At 51.2% G+C, this 27,712-nt stretch overlaps 1 protein-coding gene across 1 annotated transcript in view; it reads right to left on the reverse strand.

The window, feature by feature from the left end:
* Positions 1-27,712, reverse strand: part of LOC140410719 (glutathione S-transferase theta-1-like) — a 108,745-nt gene that overhangs the window by 25,360 nt on the left and 55,673 nt on the right. Inside the window, exon 4 of the mRNA XM_072499175.1 lies at positions 560-710. Coding sequence (XP_072355276.1) covers positions 560-710 — 151 coding nt within the window. The remainder of the gene's footprint in view (positions 1-559; positions 711-27,712) is intronic.

Genomic DNA, 27,712 nt, shown 5'->3' on the forward strand with positions numbered 1-27,712 from the left:
TCATCCAATAAATGACCAATCTCTCAAGTGAATGATCCCTCCCTCCTTTGAATTTCCACCATTGCTCAATGTACAGACCCGACCCTTAATGGACAGCTCTTCCATGCAGTGAAGCCCCCTCCCCCGATAAATTACACCTCATCCAATGAATAGCCTCGCAACATGTTGAATGGCCCACCCTCCAATAAATAGCCCCTTCCTGAAGACCCAATCCTCCAATAAATGGCCTCTCAGAATAAATGGCATCTCCCTCAAATATGGCCCCTCTTTCAAGGACTGAATTTTCCCACCTGGGGTCAAAGAGGAAAGTTTTCAGGACCGTGTTGGAAGTCAAGAGAGATCCAGAGACTCGGAGAGGTTCAGGGAAGGAATTTGAGAGCGACAGCCACCAATGGTGGGGTAGGGCGTGAGGACTCACAAAATGCAAAACAGGGCAGAGAGTCATTCCAAGGAATGTTGGGAATGATTCCTGAAAGGGGAATGTGAATCTGGCTGTTTTGTGGGTGAGGATTGAATCGATCTTTTCCAAGAAATATAGCAAGCAAATAGCTGATTTTACCCTCAACATGAAAATCCTGGATCCGTGATAACGAATTGTCATGTGCTGCCAGGAGAGATATTCATCCACCCGAGCCCGTTTCTGCAGGTCTGCTGGGTACCAGTGGTCAGGGGTCGGGTATTTACAAGCCAGGTATTTCAGAATCGCCACACTGCAAGAGAAAGAGTTAGAGTCACTCTCCATCAGAGTCATTGTCTGTCAGAGTCACTCTCCATCAGAGTCACTCCCCATCAGAGTCACTCTCCATCAGAGTCATTGTCTGTCAGAGTCACTCTCCATCAGAGTCACTCTCCATCAGAGTCACTCTCCATCAGAGTCACTGTCTGTCAGAGTCACTCCCCATCAGAGTCACTCTCCATCAGAGTCACTCTCCATCAGAGTCACTGTCTGTCAGAGTCACTCCCCATCAGAGTCACTCTCCATCAGAGTCACTCTCCATCAGAGTCACTCTCCGTCAGAGTCCCTTTCCATCAGAGTCACTCTCCATCAGAGTCACTCCCCATCAGAGTCACTCTCCATCAGAGTCACTCTCCATCAGAGTCACTCTCCATCAGTGTCACTCTCCATCAGAGTCACTCTCCATCAGAGTCACTCTCCATCAGAGTCACTCTCCGTCAGAGTCACTCCCCATCAGAGTCACTCTCCATCAGAGTCACTCTCCGTCAGAGTCACTCTCCATCAGAGTCACTCCCCATCAGAGTCACTCTCCATCAGAGTCACTCTCCATCAGAGTCACTCTCCGTCAGAGTCACTCTCCATCAGAGTCACTCTCCATCAGAGTCACTCTCCATCAGAGTCACTCTCCGTCAGAGTCACTCCCCATCAGAGTCACTCTCCGTCAGAGTCACTCTCCGTCAGAGTCACTCTCCATCAGAGTCACTCCCCATCAGAGTCACTCCCCATTAGAGTCACTCTCCATCAGAGTCACTCTCCATCAGAGTCACTCTCCATCAGAGTCACTCCAGATCAGAGTCACTCTCCATCAGAGTCACTCTTGTTGCTAACTTTTGGTTGGTTCAATTGGCTCTGTTTTGTAACCTTTGCTCTCGAGTCGCCAGGGATCTTTATGATACCGCCACGAGGTTCAAGTTCAAGTAATGATCAATAACTCAATACAGCAATTAGTAAGATTCAAATCAAAGCACATTTATTTACACACAGTCAAATCTACTCATGTATAAACTCTACTTTCTAAGCTACTTCTCCAACTAAGCTTCGGACTGGCCCACCAGATCAGGGGAACAAATGGCCTTTCGTTCGGGTTCTGAGTCTGCAGGATTCAAAAGCTGGTATGGACTAGTAGCTAGGAGCGCCTATCTCGTAGCGAGCGGTGACTTGAGGCTTATGGTCTTGTGGCGGGAGCTGAACAGGTCACTGTCAAGGGATGGTTCACATTGCTGAGTGACCCTGTCAAGAAGAACGATTTGAACTTGGGGGCTTTACTTTATAGTCCCCAGGGGCTTCCCGCCTTTCGGGGCGGACCCTGTACCTGGTTTCAAGTGATTGGACTTTGTTCCAAACGCTTGGTTCGATTTCTCCAATACTGAAGCGGTTCCCTGATCGATGGGCGGTCTTGAGGTGTCCGTTAACCTCTTTTGTGTTGGCTCCTGCTGGCGCCGAGGAGTCTGGCTTGGCCTTGTTTATCTCAAATGTTTCGACTGTTCCCGGGGATCGCTCATTAGTATGTAGGTAGCTGCTACATTATTATGCAGATGGTTGCTGGTATCAAAGCTGTCTGGGCTTTTGCAGAGTTTAATACACAGTAAACTTGCACCTGCTAGTTTCTGCCTGTGTTGGCTGAATTTCCCTTCAGCCTTTGCGGTTCTCCATTTTACGTCGGTAGTTGGCCAACCCAGGTGGCTACACTCTCCGTCAGAGTCACTCTCCATCAGAGTCACTCTCCATCAGAGTCACTCCCCGTCAGAGTCACTCTCCATCAGAGTCACTCTCCATCAGAGTCACTCTCCGTCAGAGTCACTCCCCATCAGAGTCACTCTCCATCAGAGTCACTCTCCATCAGAGTCACTCTCCATCAGAGTCACTCCCCATCAGAGTCACTCCCCATCAGAGTCACTCTCAATCAGAGTCACTCTCCATCAGAGTCACTCTCCATCAGAGTCACTCTCCATCAGAGTCACTCCCCATCAGAGTCACTCTCCGTCAGAGTCACTCTCCGTCAGAGTCACTCTCCATCAGAGTCACTCTCCATCAGAGTCACTCTCCATCAGAGTCACTCTCCATCAGAGTCACTCCCCATCAGAGTTACTCTCCATCAGAGTCACTCTCCATCAGAGTCACTCTCCATCAGAGTCACTCTCCATCAGAGTCACTCTCCATCAGAGTCACTCTCCATCAGAGTCACTCTCCATCAGAGTCACTCCGCGTCAGAGTCACTCTCTGTCAGAGTCACTCTCCATCAGAGTCACTCCCCATCAGAGTCACTCCCCATCAGAGTCACTCTCCATCAGAGTCACTCTCCATCAGTGTCACTCTCCATCAGAGTTACTCTCCATCAGAGTCACTCTCCATCAGAGTCACTCTCCGTCAGAGTCACTCTCCATCAGAGTCACTCTCCGTCAGATTCACTCTCCATCAGAGTCACTCTCCATCAGAGTCACTCTCCATCAGAGTCACTCTCCATCAGAGTCACTCTCCATCAGAGTCACTCTCCATCAGAGTCCCTCTCCGTCAGAGTCACTCTCCATCAGAGTCACTCTCCATCAGAGTCACTCTCGATCAGAGTCACTCTCCATCAGAGTCACTCTCCATCAGAGTCACTCTCCATCAGAGTCCCTCTCCGTCAGAGTCACTCCCCATCAGAGTCACTCTCCATCAGAGTCACTCTCCGTCAGAGTCACTCTCCATCAGAGTCACTCTCCGTCAGAGTCACTCTCCATCAGAGTCACTCTCCATCAGAGTCACTCTCCATCAGAGTCACTCTCCATCAGAGTCACTCTCCATCAGAGTCACTCTCCATCAGAGTCACTTTCTGTCAGAGTCACTCTCCATCAGAGTCACTCTCCATCAGAGTCACTCTCCATCAGAGTCACTCTCCATCAGAGTCACTCCCCGTCAGAGTCACTCTCCATCAGAGTCACTCTCCATCAGAGTCACTCTCCGTCAGAGTCACTCCGCATCAGAGTCACTCTCCATCAGAGTCACTCTCCATCAGAGTCACTCCCCATCAGAGTCACTCCCCATCAGAGTCACTCTCAATCAGAGTCACTCTCCATCAGAGTCACTCTCCATCAGAGTCACTCCCCATCAGAGTCACTCTCCGTCAGAGTCACTCTCCGTCAGAGTCACTCTCCATCAGAGTCACTCTCCATCAGAGTCACTCTCCATCAGAGTCACTCCCCATCAGAGTTACTCTCCATCAGAGTCACTCTCCATCAGAGTCACTCTCCATCAGAGTCACTCTCCATCAGAGTCACTCTCCATCAGAGTCACTCTCCATCAGAGTCACTCCCCGTCAGAGTAACTCTCTGTCAGAGTCACTCTCCATCAGAGTCACTCCCCATCAGAGTCACTCCCCATCAGAGTCACTCTCCATCAGTGTCACTCTCCAACAGAGTCACTCTCCATCAGAGTCACTCTCCATCAGAGTCACTCTCCATCAGAGTCACTCTCCATCAGAGTCACTCTCCGTCAGAGTCACTCTCCATCAGAGTAACTCTCCATCAGAGTCACTCTCCATTAGAGTCACTCTCCATCAGAGTCACTCTCCATCAGAGTCACTCTCCGTCAGAGTCACTCTCCATCAGAGTCACTCTCAATCAGAGTCACTCTCCATCAGAGTCACTCTCGATCAGAGTCACTCTCCGTCAGAGTCACTCTCGTTCAGAGTCACTCTCCATCAGAGTCACTCTCCATCAGAGTCACTCCCCATCAGAGTCACTCTCCATCAGAGTCACTCTCCATCAGAGTCACTCTCCATCAGAGTCACTCTCCGTCAGATTCACTCTCCGTCAGAGTCACGCTCCGTCAGAGTCACTCCAGATCAGTGTCACTCTCCATCAGAGTCACTCTCCAACAGAGTCACTGTCCATCAGTGTCACTCTCCATCAGAGTCACTCTCCATCAGAGTAACTCTCGATCAGAGTCACTCCCCATTAGAGTCACTCTCCATCAGAGTCCCTTTCCATCAGAGTCCCTTTCCATCAGAGTCACTCTCCATCAGAGTCACTCTCCATCAGAGTCACTCTCCATCAGAGTCACTCTCCATCAGAGTCACTCTCCATCAGAGTCCCTTTCCATCAGAGTCACTCTCCATCAGAGTCACTCTCCATCAGAGTCACTCTCCGTCAGAGTCACTCTCCATCAGAGTCACTCTCCATCAGAGTCACTCTCCATCAACCTCACTCTCCATCAGAGTCACTCTCCATCAGAGTCACTCTCCATCAGAGCCACTCTCCATCAGAGTCATTCTCCATCAGAGTCACTCTCCATCAGAGTCACTCTCCGTCCGAGTCACTCTCCATCAGAGTCACTCTCCATCAGAGTCACTCTCTATCAGAGTCCCTTTCCATCAGAGTCACTCTCCATCAGAGTCACTCTCCATCAGAGTCACTCTCCGTCAGAGTCACTCTCCATCAGAGTCACTCTCCGTCCGAGTCACTCTCCATCAACCTCACTCTCCATCAGAGTCACTCTCTATCAGAGTCCCTTTCCATCAGAGTCACTCTCCATCAGAGTCACTCTCCATAAGAGTCACTCTCCGTCAGAGTCACTCTCCATCAGAGTCACTCTCCATCAGAGTCACTCTCCATCAACCTCACTCTCCATCAGAGTCACTCTCCATCAGAGTCACTCTCCATCAGAGTCACTCTCCTTCAGAGTCACGCCCCATCAGAGTCACTCCCCATCAGAGTCACTCTCCATCACAGTCACTCCCCATCAACCTCACTCTCCATCAGAGTCACTCCCCATCAGAGTCACTCTCCATCAGAGTCACTCCCCATCAACCTCACTCTCCATCAGAGTCACTCTCCATCAGAGTCACTCTCCATCAGAGTCACTCCCCATCAGAGTCACTCTCCATCAGAGTCCCTTTCCATCAGAGTCCCTTTCCATCAGAGTCACTCTCCATCAGAGTCACTCTCCATCAGAGTCACTCTCCATCAACCTCACTCTCCATCAGAGTCACTCTCCATCAGAGTCACTCTCCAACAGAGACACTCCCCATCAGAGTCACTCCCCATCAGAGTCACTCTCCATTCAGTCACTCCCCATCAACCTCACTCTCCATCAGAGTCACTCTCCATCAGAGTCACTTTCCATCAGAGTCACTCCCCATCAGAGTCACTCTCCATCAGAGTCACTCCCCATCAACCTCACTCTCCATCAGAGTCACTCGCCATCAGAGTCACTCTCCATCAGAGTCACTCTCCATCAGAGTCACTCCCCATCAACCTCACTCTCCATTAGAGTCACTCTCCATCAGATTCACTCTCCATCAGAGTCACTCTCCGTCAGTGTCACTCTCCATCAGAGTCACTCTCCATCAGAGTCACTCTCCATCAGAGTCACTCTCCGTCAGAGTCCCTTTCCATCAGAGTCACTCTCCATCAGAGTCACTCTCCATCAGAGTCACTCTCCATCAGAGTCACTCTCCATCAGAGTCACTCTCCATCAGGTTCACTCTCCGTCAGAGTCACCCTCCGTCAGAGTCACTCTCCGTCAGAGTCACTCTCCATCAGAGTCACTCTCCATCAGAGTCACTCTCCATCAGAGTCACTCTCCATCAGAGTCCCTTTCCATCAGAGTCACTCTCCATCAGAGTCACTCTCCATCAGAGTCACTCCCCATCAGAGTCACTCCCCATCAGAGTCACTCTCCATCAGAGTCACTCCCCATCAGAGTCACTCTCCATCAGAGTCACTCCCCATCAGCATCACTCTCCATCAGAGTCACACTCCATCACAGTCACTCCCCATCAGAGTCACTCTCCATCAGAGTCACTCTCCATCAGAGTCACTCTCCATCAGAGTCACTCCCCATCAACGTCACTCTCCATCAGAGTCACTCCCCATCAGAGTCACTCTCCGTCAGAGTCACTCTCCATCACAGTCACTCCCCATCAACCTCACTCTCCATCAGAGTCACTCTCCGTCAGAGTCACTCTCCATCACAGTCACTCCGCATCAACCTCTTTCTCTATCAGAGCCACTCTCCATCAGAGTCACTCCCCATCAGAGTCACTCTCCATCAGAGTCACTCTCCATCAGAGTCACTCTCCATCAGAGTTACTCCCCATCAGAGTCACTCTCCGTCAGAGTCACTCTCCATCACAGTCACTCCCCATCAACCTCACTCTCCATCAGAGTCACTCTCCATCAGAGTCACTCTCCATCAGAGTCACTCTCCATCAGAGTCACTCTCCGTCAGAGTCACTCTCCATCAGTGTCACTCCACATCAGAGTCACTCTCCATCAGAGTCACTCTCCATCAACGTCACTCTCCATAAGAGTCACTCTCCATCAGAGTCACTCTCCATCAGAGTCACTCTCCGTCAGAGTCACTCTCCATCAGAGTCACTCCACATCAGAGTCACTCTCCATCACAGTCACTCTCCATCAACGTCACTCTCTATCAGAGTCACTCTCCATCAGAGTCCCTCTCCGTCAGAGTCACTCCCCATCAGTGTCACTCTCCATCAGAGTCACTCTCCGTCAGAGTCACTCTCCATCAGAGTCACTCTCCATCAGAGTCACTCTCCATCAGAGTCACTCTCTGTCAGAGTCACTCTCCGTCAGAGTCACTCTCCATCAGAGTCACTCTCCATCAGAGCCACTCTCCATCAGAGTCACTCTCCATCAGAGTCACTCCCCGTCAGAGTCACTCTCCATCAGAGTCACTCTCCATCAGAGTCACTCTCCGTCAGAGTCACTCTCCGTCAGAGTCACTCCGCATCAGAGTCACTCTCCATCAGAGTCACTCTCCATCAGAGTCACTCCCCATCAGAGTCACTCCCCATCAGAGTCACTCTCAATCAGAGTCACTCTCCATCAGAGTCACTCTCCTTCAGAGTCACGCCCCATCAGAGTCACTCCCCATCAGAATCACTCTCCATCACAGTCACTCCCCATCAACCTCACTCTCCATCAGAGTCACTCCCCATCAGAGTCACTCTCCATCAGAGTCACTCCCCATCAACCTCACTCTCCATCAGAGTCACTCTCCATCAGAGTCACTCTCCATCAGAGTCACTCCCCATCAGAGTCACTCTCCATCAGAGTCCCTTTCCATCAGAGTCCCTTTCCATCAGAGTCACTCTCCATCAGAGTCACTCTCCATCAGAGTCACTCTCCATCAACCTCACTCTCCATCAGAGTCACTCTCCATCAGAGTCACTCTCCAACAGAGACACTCCCCATCAGAGTCACTCCCCATCAGAGTCACTCTCCATTCAGTCACTCCCCATCAACCTCACTCTCCATCAGAGTCACTCTCCATCAGAGTCACTTTCCATCAGAGTCACTCCCCATCAGAGTCACTCTCCATCAGAGTCACTCCCCATCAACCTCACTCTCCATCAGAGTCACTCGCCATCAGAGTCACTCTCCGTCAGAGTCACTCTCCATCAGAGTCACTCTCCATCAGAGTCACTCTCCATCAGAGTCACTCTCCATCAGAGTCCCTTTCCATCAGAGTCACTCTCCATCAGAGTCACTCTCCATCAGAGTCACTCTCCATCAGAGTCACTCCCCATCAGAGTCACTCCCCATCAGAGTCACTCTCCATCAGAGTCACTCCCCATCAGAGTCACTCTCCATCAGAGTCACTCCCCATCAGCATCACTCTCCATCAGAGTCACACTCCATCACAGTCACTCCCCATCAGAGTCACTCTCCATCAGAGTCACTCTCCATCAGAGTCACTCTCCATCAGAGTCACTCCCCATCAACGTCACTCTCCATCAGAGTCACTCCCCATCAGAGTCACTCTCCGTCAGAGTCACTCTCCATCACAGTCACTCCCCATCAACCTCACTCTCCATCAGAGTCACTCTCCGTCAGAGTCACTCTCCATCACAGTCACTCCGCATCAACCTCTTTCTCTATCAGAGTCACTCTCCATCAGAGTCACTCCCCATCAGAGTCACTCTCCATCAGAGTCACTCTCCATCAGAGTCACTCTCCATCAGAGTTACTCCCCATCAGAGTCACTCTCCGTCAGAGTCACTCTCCATCACAGTCACTCCCCATCAACCTCACTCTCCATCAGAGTCACTCTCCATCAGAGTCACTCTCCATCAGAGTCACTCTCCATCAGAGTCACTCTCCGTCAGAGTCACTCTCCATCAGAGTCACTCCACATCAGAGTCACTCTCCATCAGAGTCACTCTCCATCAACGTCACTCTCCATAAGAGTCACTCTCCATCAGAGTCACTCTCCATCAGAGTCACTCTCCGTCAGAGTCACTCTCCATCAGAGTCACTCCACATCAGAGTCACTCTCCATCACAGTCACTCTCCATCAACGTCACTCTCTATCAGAGTCACTCTCCATCAGAGTCCCTCTCCGTCAGAGTCACTCCCCATCAGTGTCACTCTCCATCAGAGTCACTCTCCGTCAGAGTCACTCTCCATCAGAGTCACTCTCCATCAGAGTCACTCTCCATCAGAGTCACTCTCTGTCAGAGTCACTCTCCGTCAGAGTCACTCTCCATCAGAGTCACTCTCCATCAGAGCCACTCTCCATCAGAGTCACTCTCCATCAGAGTCACTCCCCGTCAGAGTCACTCTCCATCAGAGTCACTCTCCATCAGAGTCACTCTCCGTCAGAGTCACTCTCCGTCAGAGTCACTCCGCATCAGAGTCACTCTCCATCAGAGTCACTCTCCATCAGAGTCACTCCCCATCAGAGTCACTCCCCATCAGAGTCACTCTCAATCAGAGTCACTCTCCATCAGAGTCACTCTCCTTCAGAGTCACGCCCCATCAGAGTCACTCCCATCAGAGTCACTCTCCATCACAGTCACTCCCCATCAACCTCACTCTCCATCAGAGTCACTCCCCATCAGAGACACTCTCCATCAGAGTCACTCCCCATCAACCTCACTCTCCATCAGAGTCACTCTCCATCAGAGTCACTCTCCATCAGAGTCACTCCCCATCAGAGTCACTCTCCATCAGAGTCCCTTTCCATCAGAGTCCCTTTCCATCAGAGTCACTCTCCATCAGAGTCACTCTCCATCAGAGTCACTCTCCATCAACCTCACTCTCCATCAGAGTCACTCTCCATCAGAGTCACTCTCCAACAGAGACACTCCCCATCAGAGTCACTCCCCATCAGAGTCACTCTCCATTCAGTCACTCCCCATCAACCTCACTCTCCATCAGAGTCACTCTCCATCAGAGTCACTTTCCATCAGAGTCACTCTCCGTCAGAGTCACTCCCCATCAGAGTCACTCTCCATCAGAGTCACTCTCCGTCAGAGTCACTCTCCATCAGAGTCACTCCCCATCAGAGTCACTCTCCATCAGAGTCACTCTCCATCAGAGTCACTCTCCGTCAGAGTCACTCTCCATCAGAGTCACTCTCCATCAGAGTCACTCTCCATCAGAGTCACTCTCCGTCAGAGTCACTCTCCATCAGAGTCACTCTCCATCAGAGTCCCTCTCCGTCAGAGTCACTCCCCATCAGAGTCACTCTCCATCAGAGTCACTCTCCGTCAGAGTCACTCTCCATCAGAGTCACTCTCCATCAGAGTCACTCCCCATCAGAGTCACTCTCCATCAGAGTCACTCCCCATCAGCATCACTCTCCATCAGAGTCACACTCCATCACAGTCACTCCCCATCAGAGTCACTCTCCATCAGAGTCACTCTCCATCAGAGTCACTCTCCATCAGAGTCACTCCCCATCAACGTCACTCTCCATCAGAGTCACTCCCCATCAGAGTCACTCTCCGTCAGAGTCACTCTCCATCACAGTCACTCCCCATCAACCTCACTCTCCATCAGAGTCACTCTCCGTCAGAGTCACTCTCCATCACAGTCACTCCGCATCAACCTCTTTCTCTATCAGAGTCACTCTCCATCAGAGTCACTCCCCATCAGAGTCACTCTCCATCAGAGTCACTCTCCATCAGAGTCACTCTCCATCAGAGTTACTCCCCATCAGAGTCACTCTCCGTCAGAGTCACTCTCCATCACAGTCACTCCCCATCAACCTCACTCTCCATCAGAGTCACTCTCCATCAGAGTCACTCTCCATCAGAGTCACTCTCCATCAGAGTCACTCTCCGTCAGAGTCACTCTCCATCAGAGTCACTCCACATCAGAGTCACTCTCCATCAGAGTCACTCTCCATCAACGTCACTCTCCATAAGAGTCACTCTCCATCAGAGTCACTCTCCATCAGAGTCACTCTCCGTCAGAGTCACTCTCCATCAGAGTCACTCCACATCAGAGTCACTCTCCATCACAGTCACTCTCCATCAACGTCACTCTCTATCAGAGTCACTCTCCATCAGAGTCCCTCTCCGTCAGAGTCACTCCCCATCAGTGTCACTCTCCATCAGAGTCACTCTCCGTCAGAGTCACTCTCCATCAGAGTCACTCTCCATCAGAGTCACTCTCCATCAGAGTCACTCTCTGTCAGAGTCACTCTCCGTCAGAGTCACTCTCCATCAGAGTCACTCTCCATCAGAGCCACTCTCCATCAGAGTCACTCTCCATCAGAGTCACTCCCCGTCAGAGTCACTCTCCATCAGAGTCACTCTCCATCAGAGTCACTCTCCGTCAGAGTCACTCTCCGTCAGAGTCACTCCGCATCAGAGTCACTCTCCATCAGAGTCACTCTCCATCAGAGTCACTCCCCATCAGAGTCACTCCCCATCAGAGTCACTCTCAATCAGAGTCACTCTCCATCAGAGTCACTCTCCTTCAGAGTCACGCCCCATCAGAGTCACTCCCATCAGAGTCACTCTCCATCACAGTCACTCCCCATCAACCTCACTCTCCATCAGAGTCACTCCCCATCAGAGTCACTCTCCATCAGAGTCACTCCCCATCAACCTCACTCTCCATCAGAGTCACTCTCCATCAGAGTCACTCTCCATCAGAGTCACTCCCCATCAGAGTCACTCTCCATCAGAGTCCCTTTCCATCAGAGTCCCTTTCCATCAGAGTCACTCTCCATCAGAGTCACTCTCCATCAGAGTCACTCTCCATCAACCTCACTCTCCATCAGAGTCACTCTCCATCAGAGTCACTCTCCAACAGAGACACTCCCCATCAGAGTCACTCCCCATCAGAGTCACTCTCCATTCAGTCACTCCCCATCAACCTCACTCTCCATCAGAGTCACTCTCCATCAGAGTCACTTTCCATCAGAGTCACTCTCCGTCAGAGTCACTCCCCATCAGAGTCACTCTCCATCAGAGTCACTCTCCGTCAGAGTCACTCTCCATCAGAGTCACTCCCCATCAGAGTCACTCTCCATCAGAGTCACTCTCCATCAGAGTCACTCTCCGTCAGAGTCACTCTCCATCAGAGTCACTCTCCATCAGAGTCACTCTCCATCAGAGTCACTCTCCGTCAGAGTCACTCCCCATCAGAGTCACTCTCCGTCAGAGTCACTCTCCGTCAGAGTCACTCTCCATCAGAGTCACTCCCCATCAGAGTCACTCCCCATCAGAGTCACTCTCCATCAGAGTCACTCTCCATCAGAGTCACTCTCCATCAGAGTCACTCCAGATCAGAGTCACTCTCCATCAGAGTCACTCTTGTTGCTAACTTTTGGTTGGTTCAATTGGCTCTGTTTTGTAACCTTTGCTCTCGAGTCGCCAGGGATCTTTATGATACCGCCACGAGGTTCAAGTTCAAGTAATGATCAATAACTCAATACAGCAATTAGTAAGATTCAAATCAAAGCACATTTATTTACACACAGTCAAATCTACTCATGTATAAACTCTACTTTCTAAGCTACTTCTCCAACTAAGCTTCGGACTGGCCCACCAGATCAGGGGAACAAATGGCCTTTCGTTCGGGTTCTGAGTCTGCAGGATTCAAAAGCTGGTATGGACTAGTAGCTAGGAGCGCCTATCTCGTAGCGAGCGGTGACTTGAGGCTTATGGTCTTGTGGCGGGAGCTGAACAGGTCACTGTCAAGGGATGGTTCACATTGCTGAGTGACCCTGTCAAGAAGAACGATTTGAACTTGGGGGCTTTACTTTATAGTCCCCAGGGGCTTCCCGCCTTTCGGGGCGGACCCTGTACCTGGTTTCAAGTGATTGGACTTTGTTCCAAACGCTTGGTTCGATTTCTCCAATACTGAAGCGGTTCCCTGATCGATGGGCGGTCTTGAGGTGTCCGTTAACCTCTTTTGTGTTGGCTCCTGCTGGCGCCGAGGAGTCTGGCTTGGCCTTGTTTATCTCAAATGTTTCGACTGTTCCCGGGGATCGCTCATTAGTATGTAGGTAGCTGCTACATTATTATGCAGATGGTTGCTGGTATCAAAGCTGTCTGGGCTTTTGCAGAGTTTAATACACAGTAAACTTGCACCTGCTAGTTTCTGCCTGTGTTGGCTGAATTTCCCTTCAGCCTTTGCGGTTCTCCATTTTACGTCGGTAGTTGGCCAACCCAGGTGGCTACACTCTCCGTCAGAGTCACTCTCCATCAGAGTCACTCTCCATCAGAGTCACTCCCCGTCAGAGTCACTCTCCATCAGAGTCACTCTCCATCAGAGTCACTCTCCGTCAGAGTCACTCCCCATCAGAGTCACTCTCCATCAGAGTCACTCTCCATCAGAGTCACTCTCCATCAGAGTCACTCCCCATCAGAGTCACTCCCCATCAGAGTCACTCTCAATCAGAGTCACTCTCCATCAGAGTCACTCTCCATCAGAGTCACTCTCCATCAGAGTCACTCCCCATCAGAGTCACTCTCCGTCAGAGTCACTCTCCGTCAGAGTCACTCTCCATCAGAGTCACTCTCCATCAGAGTCACTCTCCATCAGAGTCACTCTCCATCAGAGTCACTCCCCATCAGAGTTACTCTCCATCAGAGTCACTCTCCATCAGAGTCACTCTCCATCAGAGTCACTCTCCATCAGAGTCACTCTCCATCAGAGTCACTCTCCATCAGAGTCACTCTCCATCAGAGTCACTCCGCGTCAGAGTCACTCTCTGTCAGAGTCACTCTCCATCAGAGTCACTCCCCATCAGAGTCACTCCCCATCAGAGTCACTCTCCATCAGAGTCACTCTCCATCAGTGTCACTCTCCATCAGAGTTACTCTCCATCAGAGTCACTCTCCATCAGAGTCACTCTCCGTCAGAGTCACTCTCCATCAGAGTCACTCTCCGTCAGATTCACTCTCCATCAGAGTCACTCTCCACCAGAGTCACTCTCCATCAGAGTCACTCTCCATCAGAGTCACTCTCCATCAGAGTCACTCTCCATCAGAGTCCCTCTCCGTCAGAGTCACTCTCCATCAGAGTCACTCTCCATCAGAGTCACTCTCGATCAGAGTCACTCTCCATCAGAGTCACTCTCCATCAGAGTCACTCTCCATCAGAGTCCCTCTCCGTCAGAGTCACTCCCCATCAGAGTCACTCTCCATCAGAGTCACTCTCCGTCAGAGTCACTCTCCATCAGAGTCACTCTCCGTCAGAGTCACTCTCCATCAGAGTCACTCTCCATCAGAGTCACTCTCCATCAGAGTCACTCTCCATCAGAGTCACTCTCCATCAGAGTCACTTTCTGTCAGAGTCACTCTCCATCAGAGTCACTCTCCATCAGAGTCACTCTCCATCAGAGTCACTCTCCATCAGAGTCACTCCCCGTCAGAGTCACTCTCCATCAGAGTCACTCTCCATCAGAGTCACTCTCCGTCAGAGTCACTCCGCATCAGAGTCACTCTCCATCAGAGTCACTCTCCATCAGAGTCACTCCCCATCAGAGTCACTCCCCATCAGAGTCACTCTCAATCAGAGTCACTCTCCATCAGAGTCACTCTCCATCAGAGTCACTCCCCATCAGAGTCACTCTCCGTCAGAGTCACTCTCCGTCAGAGTCACTCTCCATCAGAGTCACTCTCCATCAGAGTCACTCTCCATCAGAGTCACTCCCCATCAGAGTTACTCTCCATCAGAGTCACTCTCCATCAGAGTCACTCTCCATCAGAGTCACTCTCCATCAGAGTCACTCTCCATCAGAGTCACTCTCCATCAGAGTCACTCTCCATCAGAGTCACTCCCCGTCAGAGTAACTCTCTGTCAGAGTCACTCTCCATCAGAGTCACTCCCCATCAGAGTCACTCCCCATCAGAGTCACTCTCCATCAGTGTCACTCTCCAACAGAGTCACTCTCCATCAGAGTCACTCTCCATCAGAGTCACTCCCCATCAGAGTCACTCTCCATCAGAGTCACTCTCCGTCAGAGTCACTCTCCATCAGAGTAACTCTCCATCAGAGTCACTCTCCATTAGAGTCACTCTCCATCAGAGTCACTCTCCATCAGAGTCACTCTCCGTCAGAGTCACTCTCCATCAGAGTCACTCTCAATCAGAGTCACTCTCCATCAGAGTCACTCTCGATCAGAGTCACTCTCCGTCAGAGTCACTCTCGTTCAGAGTCACTCTCCATCAGAGTCACTCTCCATCAGAGTCACTCCCCATCAGAGTCACTCTCCATCAGAGTCACTCTCCATCAGAGTCACTCTCCATCAGAGTCACTCTCCGTCAGATTCACTCTCCGTCAGAGTCACGCTCCGTCAGAGTCACTCCAGATCAGTGTCACTCTCCATCAGAGTCACTCTCCAACAGAGTCACTGTCCATCAGTGTCACTCTCCATCAGAGTCACTCTCCATCAGAGTCACTCTCGATCAGAGTCACTCCCCATTAGAGTCACTCTCCATCAGAGTCCCTTTCCATCAGAGTCCCTTTCCATCAGAGTCACTCTCCATCAGAGTCACTCTCCATCAGAGTCACTCTCCATCAGAGTCACTCTCCATCAGAGTCACTCTCCATCAGAGTCCCTTTCCATCAGAGTCACTCTCCATCAGAGTCACTCTCCATCAGAGTCACTCTCCGTCAGAGTCACTCTCCATCAGAGTCACTCTCCATCAGAGTCACTCTCCATCAACCTCACTCTCCATCAGAGTCACTCTCCATCAGAGTCACTCTCCATCAGAGCCACTCTCCATCAGAGTCATTCTCCATCAGAGTCACTCTCCATCAGAGTCACTCTCCGTCCGAGTCACTCTCCATGAGAGTCACTCTCCATCAGAGTCACTCTCTATCAGAGTCCCTTTCCATCAGAGTCACTCTCCATCAGAGTCACTCTCCATCAGAGTCACTCTCCGTCAGAGTCACTCTCCATCAGAGTCACTCTCCGTCCGAGTCACTCTCCATCAACCTCACTCTCCATCAGAGTCACTCTCTATCAGAGTCCCTTTCCATCAGAGTCACTCTCCATCAGAGTCACTCTCCATAAGAGTCACTCTCCGTCAGAGTCACTCTCCATCAGAGTCACTCTCCATCAGAGTCACTCTCCATCAACCTCACTCTCCATCAGAGTCACTCTCCATCAGAGTCACTCTCCATCAGAGTCACTCTCCTTCAGAGTCACGCCCCATCAGAGTCACTCCCCATCAGAGTCACTCTCCATCACAGTCACTCCCCATCAACCTCACTCTCCATCAGAGTCACTCCCCATCAGAGTCACTCTCCATCAGAGTCACTCCCCATCAACCTCACTCTCCATCAGAGTCACTCTCCATCAGAGTCACTCTCCATCAGAGTCACTCCCCATCAGAGTCACTCTCCATCAGAGTCCCTTTCCATCAGAGTCCCTTTCCATCAGAGTCACTCTCCATCAGAGTCACTCTCCATCAGAGTCACTCTCCATCAACCTCACTCTCCATCAGAGTCACTCTCCATCAGAGTCACTCTCCAACAGAGACACTCCCCATCAGAGTCACTCCCCATCAGAGTCACTCTCCATTCAGTCACTCCCCATCAACCTCACTCTCCATCAGAGTCACTCTCCATCAGAGTCACTTTCCATCAGAGTCACTCCCCATCAGAGTCACTCTCCATCAGAGTCACTCCCCATCAACCTCACTCTCCATCAGAGTCACTCGCCATCAGAGTCACTCTCCATCAGAGTCACTCTCCATCAGAGTCACTCTCCATCAACCTCACTCTCCATCAGAGTCACTCTCCATCAGAGTCACTCTCCATCAGAGTCACTCTCCTTCAGAGTCACGCCCCATCAGAGTCACTCCCCATCAGAGTCACTCTCCATCACAGTCACTCCCCATCAACCTCACTCTCCATCAGAGTCACTCCCCATCAGAGTCACTCTCCATCAGAGTCACTCCCCATCAACCTCACTCTCCATCAGAGTCACTCTCCATCAGAGTCACTCTCCATCAGAGTCACTCCCCATCAGAGTCACTCTCCATCAGAGTCCCTTTCCATCAGAGTCCCTTTCCATCAGAGTCACTCTCCATCAGAGTCACTCTCCATCAGAGTCACTCTCCATCAACCTCACTCTCCATCAGAGTCACTCTCCATCAGAGTCACTCTCCAACAGAGACACTCCCCATCAGAGTCACTCCCCATCAGAGTCACTCTCCATTCAGTCACTCCCCATCAACCTCACTCTCCATCAGAGTCACTCTCCATCAGAGTCACTTTCCATCAGAGTCACTCCCCATCAGAGTCACTCTCCATCAGAGTCACTCCCCATCAACCTCACTCTCCATCAGAGTCACTCGCCATCAGAGTCACTCTCCATCAGAGTCACTCTCCATCAGAGTCACTCCCCATCAACCTCACTCTCCATTAGAGTCACTCTCCATCAGATTCACTCTCCATCAGAGTCACTCTCCGTCAGTGTCACTCTCCATCAGAGTCACTCTCCATCAGAGTCACTCTCCATCAGAGTCACTCTCCGTCAGAGTCCCTTTCCATCAGAGTCACTCTCCATCAGAGTCACTCTCCATCAGAGTCACTCTCCATCAGAGTCACTCTCCATCAGAGTCACTCTCCATCAGGTTCACTCTCCGTCAGAGTCACCCTCCGTCAGAGTCACTCTCCGTCAGAGTCACTCTCCATCAGAGTCACTCTCCATCAGAGTCACTCTCCATCAGAGTCACTCTCCATCAGAGTCCCTTTCCATCAGAGTCACTCTCCATCAGAGTCACTCTCCATCAGAGTCACTCCCCATCAGAGTCACTCCCCATCAGAGTCACTCTCCATCAGAGTCACTCCCCATCAGAGTCACTCTCCATCAGAGTCACTCCCCATCAGCATCACTCTCCATCAGAGTCACACTCCATCACAGTCACTCCCCATCAGAGTCACTCTCCATCAGAGTCACTCTCCATCAGAGTCACTCTCCATCAGAGTCACTCCCCATCAACGTCACTCTCCATCAGAGTCACTCCCCATCAGAGTCACTCTCCGTCAGAGTCACTCTCCATCACAGTCACTCCCCATCAACCTCACTCTCCATCAGAGTCACTCTCCGTCAGAGTCACTCTCCATCACAGTCACTCCGCATCAACCTCTTTCTCTATCAGAGCCACTCTCCATCAGAGTCACTCCCCATCAGAGTCACTCTCCATCAGAGTCACTCTCCATCAGAGTCACTCTCCATCAGAGTTACTCCCCATCAGAGTCACTCTCCGTCAGAGTCACTCTCCATCACAGTCACTCCCCATCAACCTCACTCTCCATCAGAGTCACTCTCCATCAGAGTCACTCTCCATCAGAGTCACTCTCCATCAGAGTCACTCTCCGTCAGAGTCACTCTCCATCAGTGTCACTCCACATCAGAGTCACTCTCCATCAGAGTCACTCTCCATCAACGTCACTCTCCATAAGAGTCACTCTCCATCAGAGTCACTCTCCATCAGAGTCACTCTCCGTCAGAGTCACTCTCCATCAGAGTCACTCCACATCAGAGTCACTCTCCATCACAGTCACTCTCCATCAACGTCACTCTCTATCAGAGTCACTCTCCATCAGAGTCCCTCTCCGTCAGAGTCACTCCCCATCAGTGTCACTCTCCATCAGAGTCACTCTCCGTCAGAGTCACTCTCCATCAGAGTCACTCTCCATCAGAGTCACTCTCCATCAGAGTCACTCTCTGTCAGAGTCACTCTCCGTCAGAGTCACTCTCCATCAGAGTCACTCTCCATCAGAGCCACTCTCCATCAGAGTCACTCTCCATCAGAGTCACTCCCCGTCAGAGTCACTCTCCATCAGAGTCACTCTCCATCAGAGTCACTCTCCGTCAGAGTCACTCTCCGTCAGAGTCACTCCGCATCAGAGTCACTCTCCATCAGAGTCACTCTCCATCAGAGTCACTCCCCATCAGAGTCACTCCCCATCAGAGTCACTCTCAATCAGAGTCACTCTCCATCAGAGTCACTCTCCTTCAGAGTCACGCCCCATCAGAGTCACTCCCCATCAGAATCACTCTCCATCACAGTCACTCCCCATCAACCTCACTCTCCATCAGAGTCACTCCCCATCAGAGTCACTCTCCATCAGAGTCACTCCCCATCAACCTCACTCTCCATCAGAGTCACTCTCCATCAGAGTCACTCTCCATCAGAGTCACTCCCCATCAGAGTCACTCTCCATCAGAGTCCCTTTCCATCAGAGTCCCTTTCCATCAGAGTCACTCTCCATCAGAGTCACTCTCCATCAGAGTCACTCTCCATCAACCTCACTCTCCATCAGAGTCACTCTCCATCAGAGTCACTCTCCAACAGAGACACTCCCCATCAGAGTCACTCCCCATCAGAGTCACTCTCCATTCAGTCACTCCCCATCAACCTCACTCTCCATCAGAGTCACTCTCCATCAGAGTCACTTTCCATCAGAGTCACTCCCCATCAGAGTCACTCTCCATCAGAGTCACTCCCCATCAACCTCACTCTCCATCAGAGTCACTCGCCATCAGAGTCACTCTCCGTCAGAGTCACTCTCCATCAGAGTCACTCTCCATCAGAGTCACTCTCCATCAGAGTCACTCTCCATCAGAGTCCCTTTCCATCAGAGTCACTCTCCATCAGAGTCACTCTCCATCAGAGTCACTCTCCATCAGAGTCACTCCCCATCAGAGTCACTCCCCATCAGAGTCACTCTCCATCAGAGTCACTCCCCATCAGAGTCACTCTCCATCAGAGTCACTCCCCATCAGCATCACTCTCCATCAGAGTCACACTCCATCACAGTCACTCCCCATCAGAGTCACTCTCCATCAGAGTCACTCTCCATCAGAGTCACTCTCCATCAGAGTCACTCCCCATCAACGTCACTCTCCATCAGAGTCACTCCCCATCAGAGTCACTCTCCGTCAGAGTCACTCTCCATCACAGTCACTCCCCATCAACCTCACTCTCCATCAGAGTCACTCTCCGTCAGAGTCACTCTCCATCACAGTCACTCCGCATCAACCTCTTTCTCTATCAGAGTCACTCTCCATCAGAGTCACTCCCCATCAGAGTCACTCTCCATCAGAGTCACTCTCCATCAGAGTCACTCTCCATCAGAGTTACTCCCCATCAGAGTCACTCTCCGTCAGAGTCACTCTCCATCACAGTCACTCCCCATCAACCTCACTCTCCATCAGAGTCACTCTCCATCAGAGTCACTCTCCATCAGAGTCACTCTCCATCAGAGTCACTCTCCGTCAGAGTCACTCTCCATCAGAGTCACTCCACATCAGAGTCACTCTCCATCAGAGTCACTCTCCATCAACGTCACTCTCCATAAGAGTCACTCTCCATCAGAGTCACTCTCCATCAGAGTCACTCTCCGTCAGAGTCACTCTCCATCAGAGTCACTCCACATCAGAGTCACTCTCCATCACAGTCACTCTCCATCAACGTCACTCTCTATCAGAGTCACTCTCCATCAGAGTCCCTCTCCGTCAGAGTCACTCCCCATCAGTGTCACTCTCCATCAGAGTCACTCTCCGTCAGAGTCACTCTCCATCAGAGTCACTCTCCATCAGAGTCACTCTCCATCAGAGTCACTCTCTGTCAGAGTCACTCTCCGTCAGAGTCACTCTCCATCAGAGTCACTCTCCATCAGAGCCACTCTCCATCAGAGTCACTCTCCATCAGAGTCACTCCCCGTCAGAGTCACTCTCCATCAGAGTCACTCTCCATCAGAGTCACTCTCCGTCAGAGTCACTCTCCGTCAGAGTCACTCCGCATCAGAGTCACTCTCCATCAGAGTCACTCTCCATCAGAGTCACTCCCCATCAGAGTCACTCCCCATCAGAGTCACTCTCAATCAGAGTCACTCTCCATCAGAGTCACTCTCCTTCAGAGTCACGCCCCATCAGAGTCACTCCCATCAGAGTCACTCTCCATCACAGTCACTCCCCATCAACCTCACTCTCCATCAGAGTCACTCCCCATCAGAGACACTCTCCATCAGAGTCACTCCCCATCAACCTCACTCTCCATCAGAGTCACTCTCCATCAGAGTCACTCTCCATCAGAGTCACTCCCCATCAGAGTCACTCTCCATCAGAGTCCCTTTCCATCAGAGTCCCTTTCCATCAGAGTCACTCTCCATCAGAGTCACTCTCCATCAGAGTCACTCTCCATCAACCTCACTCTCCATCAGAGTCACTCTCCATCAGAGTCACTCTCCAACAGAGACACTCCCCATCAGAGTCACTCCCCATCAGAGTCACTCTCCATTCAGTCACTCCCCATCAACCTCACTCTCCATCAGAGTCACTCTCCATCAGAGTCACTTTCCATCAGAGTCACTCTCCGTCAGAGTCACTCCCCATCAGAGTCACTCTCCATCAGAGTCACTCTCCGTCAGAGTCACTCTCCATCAGAGTCACTCCCCATCAGAGTCACTCTCCATCAGAGTCACTCTCCATCAGAGTCACTCTCCGTCAGAGTCACTCTCCATCAGAGTCACTCTCCATCAGAGTCACTCTCCATCAGAGTCACTCTCCGTCAGAGTCACTCTCCATCAGAGTCACTCTCCATCAGAGTCCCTCTCCGTCAGAGTCACTCCCCATCAGAGTCACTCTCCATCAGAGTCACTCTCCGTCAGAGTCACTCTCCATCAGAGTCACTCTCCATCAGAGTCACTCCCCATCAGAGTCACTCTCCATCAGAGTCACTCCCCATCAGCATCACTCTCCATCAGAGTCACACTCCATCACAGTCACTCCCCATCAGAGTCACTCTCCATCAGAGTCACTCTCCATCAGAGTCACTCTCCATCAGAGTCACTCCCCATCAACGTCACTCTCCATCAGAGTCACTCCCCATCAGAGTCACTCTCCGTCAGAGTCACTCTCCATCACAGTCACTCCCCATCAACCTCACTCTCCATCAGAGTCACTCTCCGTCAGAGTCACTCTCCATCACAGTCACTCCGCATCAACCTCTTTCTCTATCAGAGTCACTCTCCATCAGAGTCACTCCCCATCAGAGTCACTCTCCATCAGAGTCACTCTCCATCAGAGTCACTCTCCATCAGAGTTACTCCCCATCAGAGTCACTCTCCGTCAGAGTCACTCTCCATCACAGTCACTCCCCATCAACCTCACTCTCCATCAGAGTCACTCTCCATCAGAGTCACTCTCCATCAGAGTCACTCTCCATCAGAGTCACTCTCCGTCAGAGTCACTCTCCATCAGAGTCACTCCACATCAGAGTCACTCTCCATCAGAGTCACTCTCCATCAACGTCACTCTCCATAAGAGTCACTCTCCATCAGAGTCACTCTCCATCAGAGTCACTCTCCGTCAGAGTCACTCTCCATCAGAGTCACTCCACATCAGAGTCACTCTCCATCACAGTCACTCTCCATCAACGTCACTCTCTATCAGAGTCACTCTCCATCAGAGTCCCTCTCCGTCAGAGTCACTCCCCATCAGTGTCACTCTCCATCAGAGTCACTCTCCGTCAGAGTCACTCTCCATCAGAGTCACTCTCCATCAGAGTCACTCTCCATCAGAGTCACTCTCTGTCAGAGTCACTCTCCGTCAGAGTCACTCTCCATCAGAGTCACTCTCCATCAGAGCCACTCTCCATCAGAGTCACTCTCCATCAGAGTCACTCCCCGTCAGAGTCACTCTCCATCAGAGTCACTCTCCATCAGAGTCACTCTCCGTCAGAGTCACTCTCCGTCAGAGTCACTCCGCATCAGAGTCACTCTCCATCAGAGTCACTCTCCATCAGAGTCACTCCCCATCAGAGTCACTCCCCATCAGAGTCACTCTCAATCAGAGTCACTCTCCATCAGAGTCACTCTCCTTCAGAGTCACGCCCCATCAGAGTCACTCCCATCAGAGTCACTCTCCATCACAGTCACTCCCCATCAACCTCACTCTCCATCAGAGTCACTCCCCATCAGAGTCACTCTCCATCAGAGTCACTCCCCATCAACCTCACTCTCCATCAGAGTCACTCTCCATCAGAGTCACTCTCCATCAGAGTCACTCCCCATCAGAGTCACTCTCCATCAGAGTCCCTTTCCATCAGAGTCCCTTTCCATCAGAGTCACTCTCCATCAGAGTCACTCTCCATCAGAGTCACTCTCCATCAACCTCACTCTCCATCAGAGTCACTCTCCATCAGAGTCACTCTCCAACAGAGACACTCCCCATCAGAGTCACTCCCCATCAGAGTCACTCTCCATTCAGTCACTCCCCATCAACCTCACTCTCCATCAGAGTCACTCTCCATCAGAGTCACTTTCCATCAGAGTCACTCTCCGTCAGAGTCACTCCCCATCAGAGTCACTCTCCATCAGAGTCACTCTCCGTCAGAGTCACTCTCCATCAGAGTCACTCCCCATCAGAGTCACTCTCCATCAGAGTCACTCTCCATCAGAGTCACTCTCCGTCAGAGTCACTCTCCATCAGAGTCACTCTCCATCAGAGTCACTCTCCATCAGAGTCACTCTCCGTCAGAGTCACTCCCCATCAGAGTCACTCTCCGTCAGAGTCACTCTCCGTCAGAGTCACTCTCCATCAGAGTCACTCCCCATCAGAGTCACTCCCCATCAGAGTCACTCTCCATCAGAGTCACTCTCCATCAGAGTCACTCTCCATCAGAGTCACTCCAGATCAGAGTCACTCTCCATCAGAGTCACTCTTGTTGCTAACTTTTGGTTGGTTCAATTGGCTCTGTTTTGTAACCTTTGCTCTCGAGTCGCCAGGGATCTTTATGATACCGCCACGAGGTTCAAGTTCAAGTAATGATCAATAACTCAATACAGCAATTAGTAAGATTCAAATCAAAGCACATTTATTTACACACAGTCAAATCTACTCATGTATAAACTCTACTTTCTAAGCTACTTCTCCAACTAAGCTTCGGACTGGCCCACCAGATCAGGGGAACAAATGGCCTTTCGTTCGGGTTCTGAGTCTGCAGGATTCAAAAGCTGGTATGGACTAGTAGCTAGGAGCGCCTATCTCGTAGCGAGCGGTGACTTGAGGCTTATGGTCTTGTGGCGGGAGCTGAACAGGTCACTGTCAAGGGATGGTTCACATTGCTGAGTGACCCTGTCAAGAAGAACGATTTGAACTTGGGGGCTTTACTTTATAGTCCCCAGGGGCTTCCCGCCTTTCGGGGCGGACCCTGTACCTGGTTTCAAGTGATTGGACTTTGTTCCAAACGCTTGGTTCGATTTCTCCAATACTGAAGCGGTTCCCTGATCGATGGGCGGTCTTGAGGTGTCCGTTAACCTCTTTTGTGTTGGCTCCTGCTGGCGCCGAGGAGTCTGGCTTGGCCTTGTTTATCTCAAATGTTTCGACTGTTCCCGGGGATCGCTCATTAGTATGTAGGTAGCTGCTACATTATTATGCAGATGGTTGCTGGTATCAAAGCTGTCTGGGCTTTTGCAGAGTTTAATACACAGTAAACTTGCACCTGCTAGTTTCTGCCTGTGTTGGCTGAATTTCCCTTCAGCCTTTGCGGTTCTCCATTTTACGTCGGTAGTTGGCCAACCCAGGTGGCTACACTCTCCGTCAGAGTCACTCTCCATCAGAGTCACTCTCCATCAGAGTCACTCCCCGTCAGAGTCACTCTCCATCAGAGTCACTCTCCATCAGAGTCACTCTCCGTCAGAGTCACTCCCCATCAGAGTCACTCTCCATCAGAGTCACTCTCCATCAGAGTCACTCTCCATCAGAGTCACTCCCCATCAGAGTCACTCCCCATCAGAGTCACTCTCAATCAGAGTCACTCTCCATCAGAGTCACTCTCCATCAGAGTCACTCTCCATCAGAGTCACTCCCCATCAGAGTCACTCTCCGTCAGAGTCACTCTCCGTCAGAGTCACTCTCCATCAGAGTCACTCTCCATCAGAGTCACTCTCCATCAGAGTCACTCTCCATCAGAGTCACTCCCCATCAGAGTTACTCTCCATCAGAGTCACTCTCCATCAGAGTCACTCTCCATCAGAGTCACTCTCCATCAGAGTCACTCTCCATCAGAGTCACTCTCCATCAGAGTCACTCTCCATCAGAGTCACTCCGCGTCAGAGTCACTCTCTGTCAGAGTCACTCTCCATCAGAGTCACTCCCCATCAGAGTCACTCCCCATCAGAGTCACTCTCCATCAGAGTCACTCTCCATCAGTGTCACTCTCCATCAGAGTTACTCTCCATCAGAGTCACTCTCCATCAGAGTCACTCTCCGTCAGAGTCACTCTCCATCAGAGTCACTCTCCGTCAGATTCACTCTCCATCAGAGTCACTCTCCACCAGAGTCACTCTCCATCAGAGTCACTCTCCATCAGAGTCACTCTCCATCAGAGTCACTCTCCATCAGAGTCCCTCTCCGTCAGAGTCACTCTCCATCAGAGTCACTCTCCATCAGAGTCACTCTCGATCAGAGTCACTCTCCATCAGAGTCACTCTCCATCAGAGTCACTCTCCATCAGAGTCCCTCTCCGTCAGAGTCACTCCCCATCAGAGTCACTCTCCATCAGAGTCACTCTCCGTCAGAGTCACTCTCCATCAGAGTCACTCTCCGTCAGAGTCACTCTCCATCAGAGTCACTCTCCATCAGAGTCACTCTCCATCAGAGTCACTCTCCATCAGAGTCACTCTCCATCAGAGTCACTTTCTGTCAGAGTCACTCTCCATCAGAGTCACTCTCCATCAGAGTCACTCTCCATCAGAGTCACTCTCCATCAGAGTCACTCCCCGTCAGAGTCACTCTCCATCAGAGTCACTCTCCATCAGAGTCACTCTCCGTCAGAGTCACTCCGCATCAGAGTCACTCTCCATCAGAGTCACTCTCCATCAGAGTCACTCCCCATCAGAGTCACTCCCCATCAGAGTCACTCTCAATCAGAGTCACTCTCCATCAGAGTCACTCTCCATCAGAGTCACTCCCCATCAGAGTCACTCTCCGTCAGAGTCACTCTCCGTCAGAGTCACTCTCCATCAGAGTCACTCTCCATCAGAGTCACTCTCCATCAGAGTCACTCCCCATCAGAGTTACTCTCCATCAGAGTCACTCTCCATCAGAGTCACTCTCCATCAGAGTCACTCTCCATCAGAGTCACTCTCCATCAGAGTCACTCTCCATCAGAGTCACTCTCCATCAGAGTCACTCCCCGTCAGAGTAACTCTCTGTCAGAGTCACTCTCCATCAGAGTCACTCCCCATCAGAGTCACTCCCCATCAGAGTCACTCTCCATCAGTGTCACTCTCCAACAGAGTCACTCTCCATCAGAGTCACTCTCCATCAGAGTCACTCCCCATCAGAGTCACTCTCCATCAGAGTCACTCTCCGTCAGAGTCACTCTCCATCAGAGTAACTCTCCATCAGAGTCACTCTCCATTAGAGTCACTCTCCATCAGAGTCACTCTCCATCAGAGTCACTCTCCGTCAGAGTCACTCTCCATCAGAGTCACTCTCAATCAGAGTCACTCTCCATCAGAGTCACTCTCGATCAGAGTCACTCTCCGTCAGAGTCACTCTCGTTCAGAGTCACTCTCCATCAGAGTCACTCTCCATCAGAGTCACTCCCCATCAGAGTCACTCTCCATCAGAGTCACTCTCCATCAGAGTCACTCTCCATCAGAGTCACTCTCCGTCAGATTCACTCTCCGTCAGAGTCACGCTCCGTCAGAGTCACTCCAGATCAGTGTCACTCTCCATCAGAGTCACTCTCCAACAGAGTCACTGTCCATCAGTGTCACTCTCCATCAGAGTCACTCTCCATCAGAGTCACTCTCGATCAGAGTCACTCCCCATTAGAGTCACTCTCCATCAGAGTCCCTTTCCATCAGAGTCCCTTTCCATCAGAGTCACTCTCCATCAGAGTCACTCTCCATCAGAGTCACTCTCCATCAGAGTCACTCTCCATCAGAGTCACTCTCCATCAGAGTCCCTTTCCATCAGAGTCACTCTCCATCAGAGTCACTCTCCATCAGAGTCACTCTCCGTCAGAGTCACTCTCCATCAGAGTCACTCTCCATCAGAGTCACTCTCCATCAACCTCACTCTCCATCAGAGTCACTCTCCATCAGAGTCACTCTCCATCAGAGCCACTCTCCATCAGAGTCATTCTCCATCAGAGTCACTCTCCATCAGAGTCACTCTCCGTCCGAGTCACTCTCCATGAGAGTCACTCTCCATCAGAGTCACTCTCTATCAGAGTCCCTTTCCATCAGAGTCACTCTCCATCAGAGTCACTCTCCATCAGAGTCACTCTCCGTCAGAGTCACTCTCCATCAGAGTCACTCTCCGTCCGAGTCACTCTCCATCAACCTCACTCTCCATCAGAGTCACTCTCTATCAGAGTCCCTTTCCATCAGAGTCACTCTCCATCAGAGTCACTCTCCATAAGAGTCACTCTCCGTCAGAGTCACTCTCCATCAGAGTCACTCTCCATCAGAGTCACTCTCCATCAACCTCACTCTCCATCAGAGTCACTCTCCATCAGAGTCACTCTCCATCAGAGTCACTCTCCTTCAGAGTCACGCCCCATCAGAGTCACTCCCCATCAGAGTCACTCTCCATCACAGTCACTCCCCATCAACCTCACTCTCCATCAGAGTCACTCCCCATCAGAGTCACTCTCCATCAGAGTCACTCCCCATCAACCTCACTCTCCATCAGAGTCACTCTCCATCAGAGTCACTCTCCATCAGAGTCACTCCCCATCAGAGTCAC

This window comes from Scyliorhinus torazame, chromosome 1, assembly GCF_047496885.1.
Source record: "Scyliorhinus torazame isolate Kashiwa2021f chromosome 1, sScyTor2.1, whole genome shotgun sequence".
Classification (NCBI taxonomy): domain Eukaryota; kingdom Metazoa; phylum Chordata; class Chondrichthyes; order Carcharhiniformes; family Scyliorhinidae; genus Scyliorhinus; species Scyliorhinus torazame.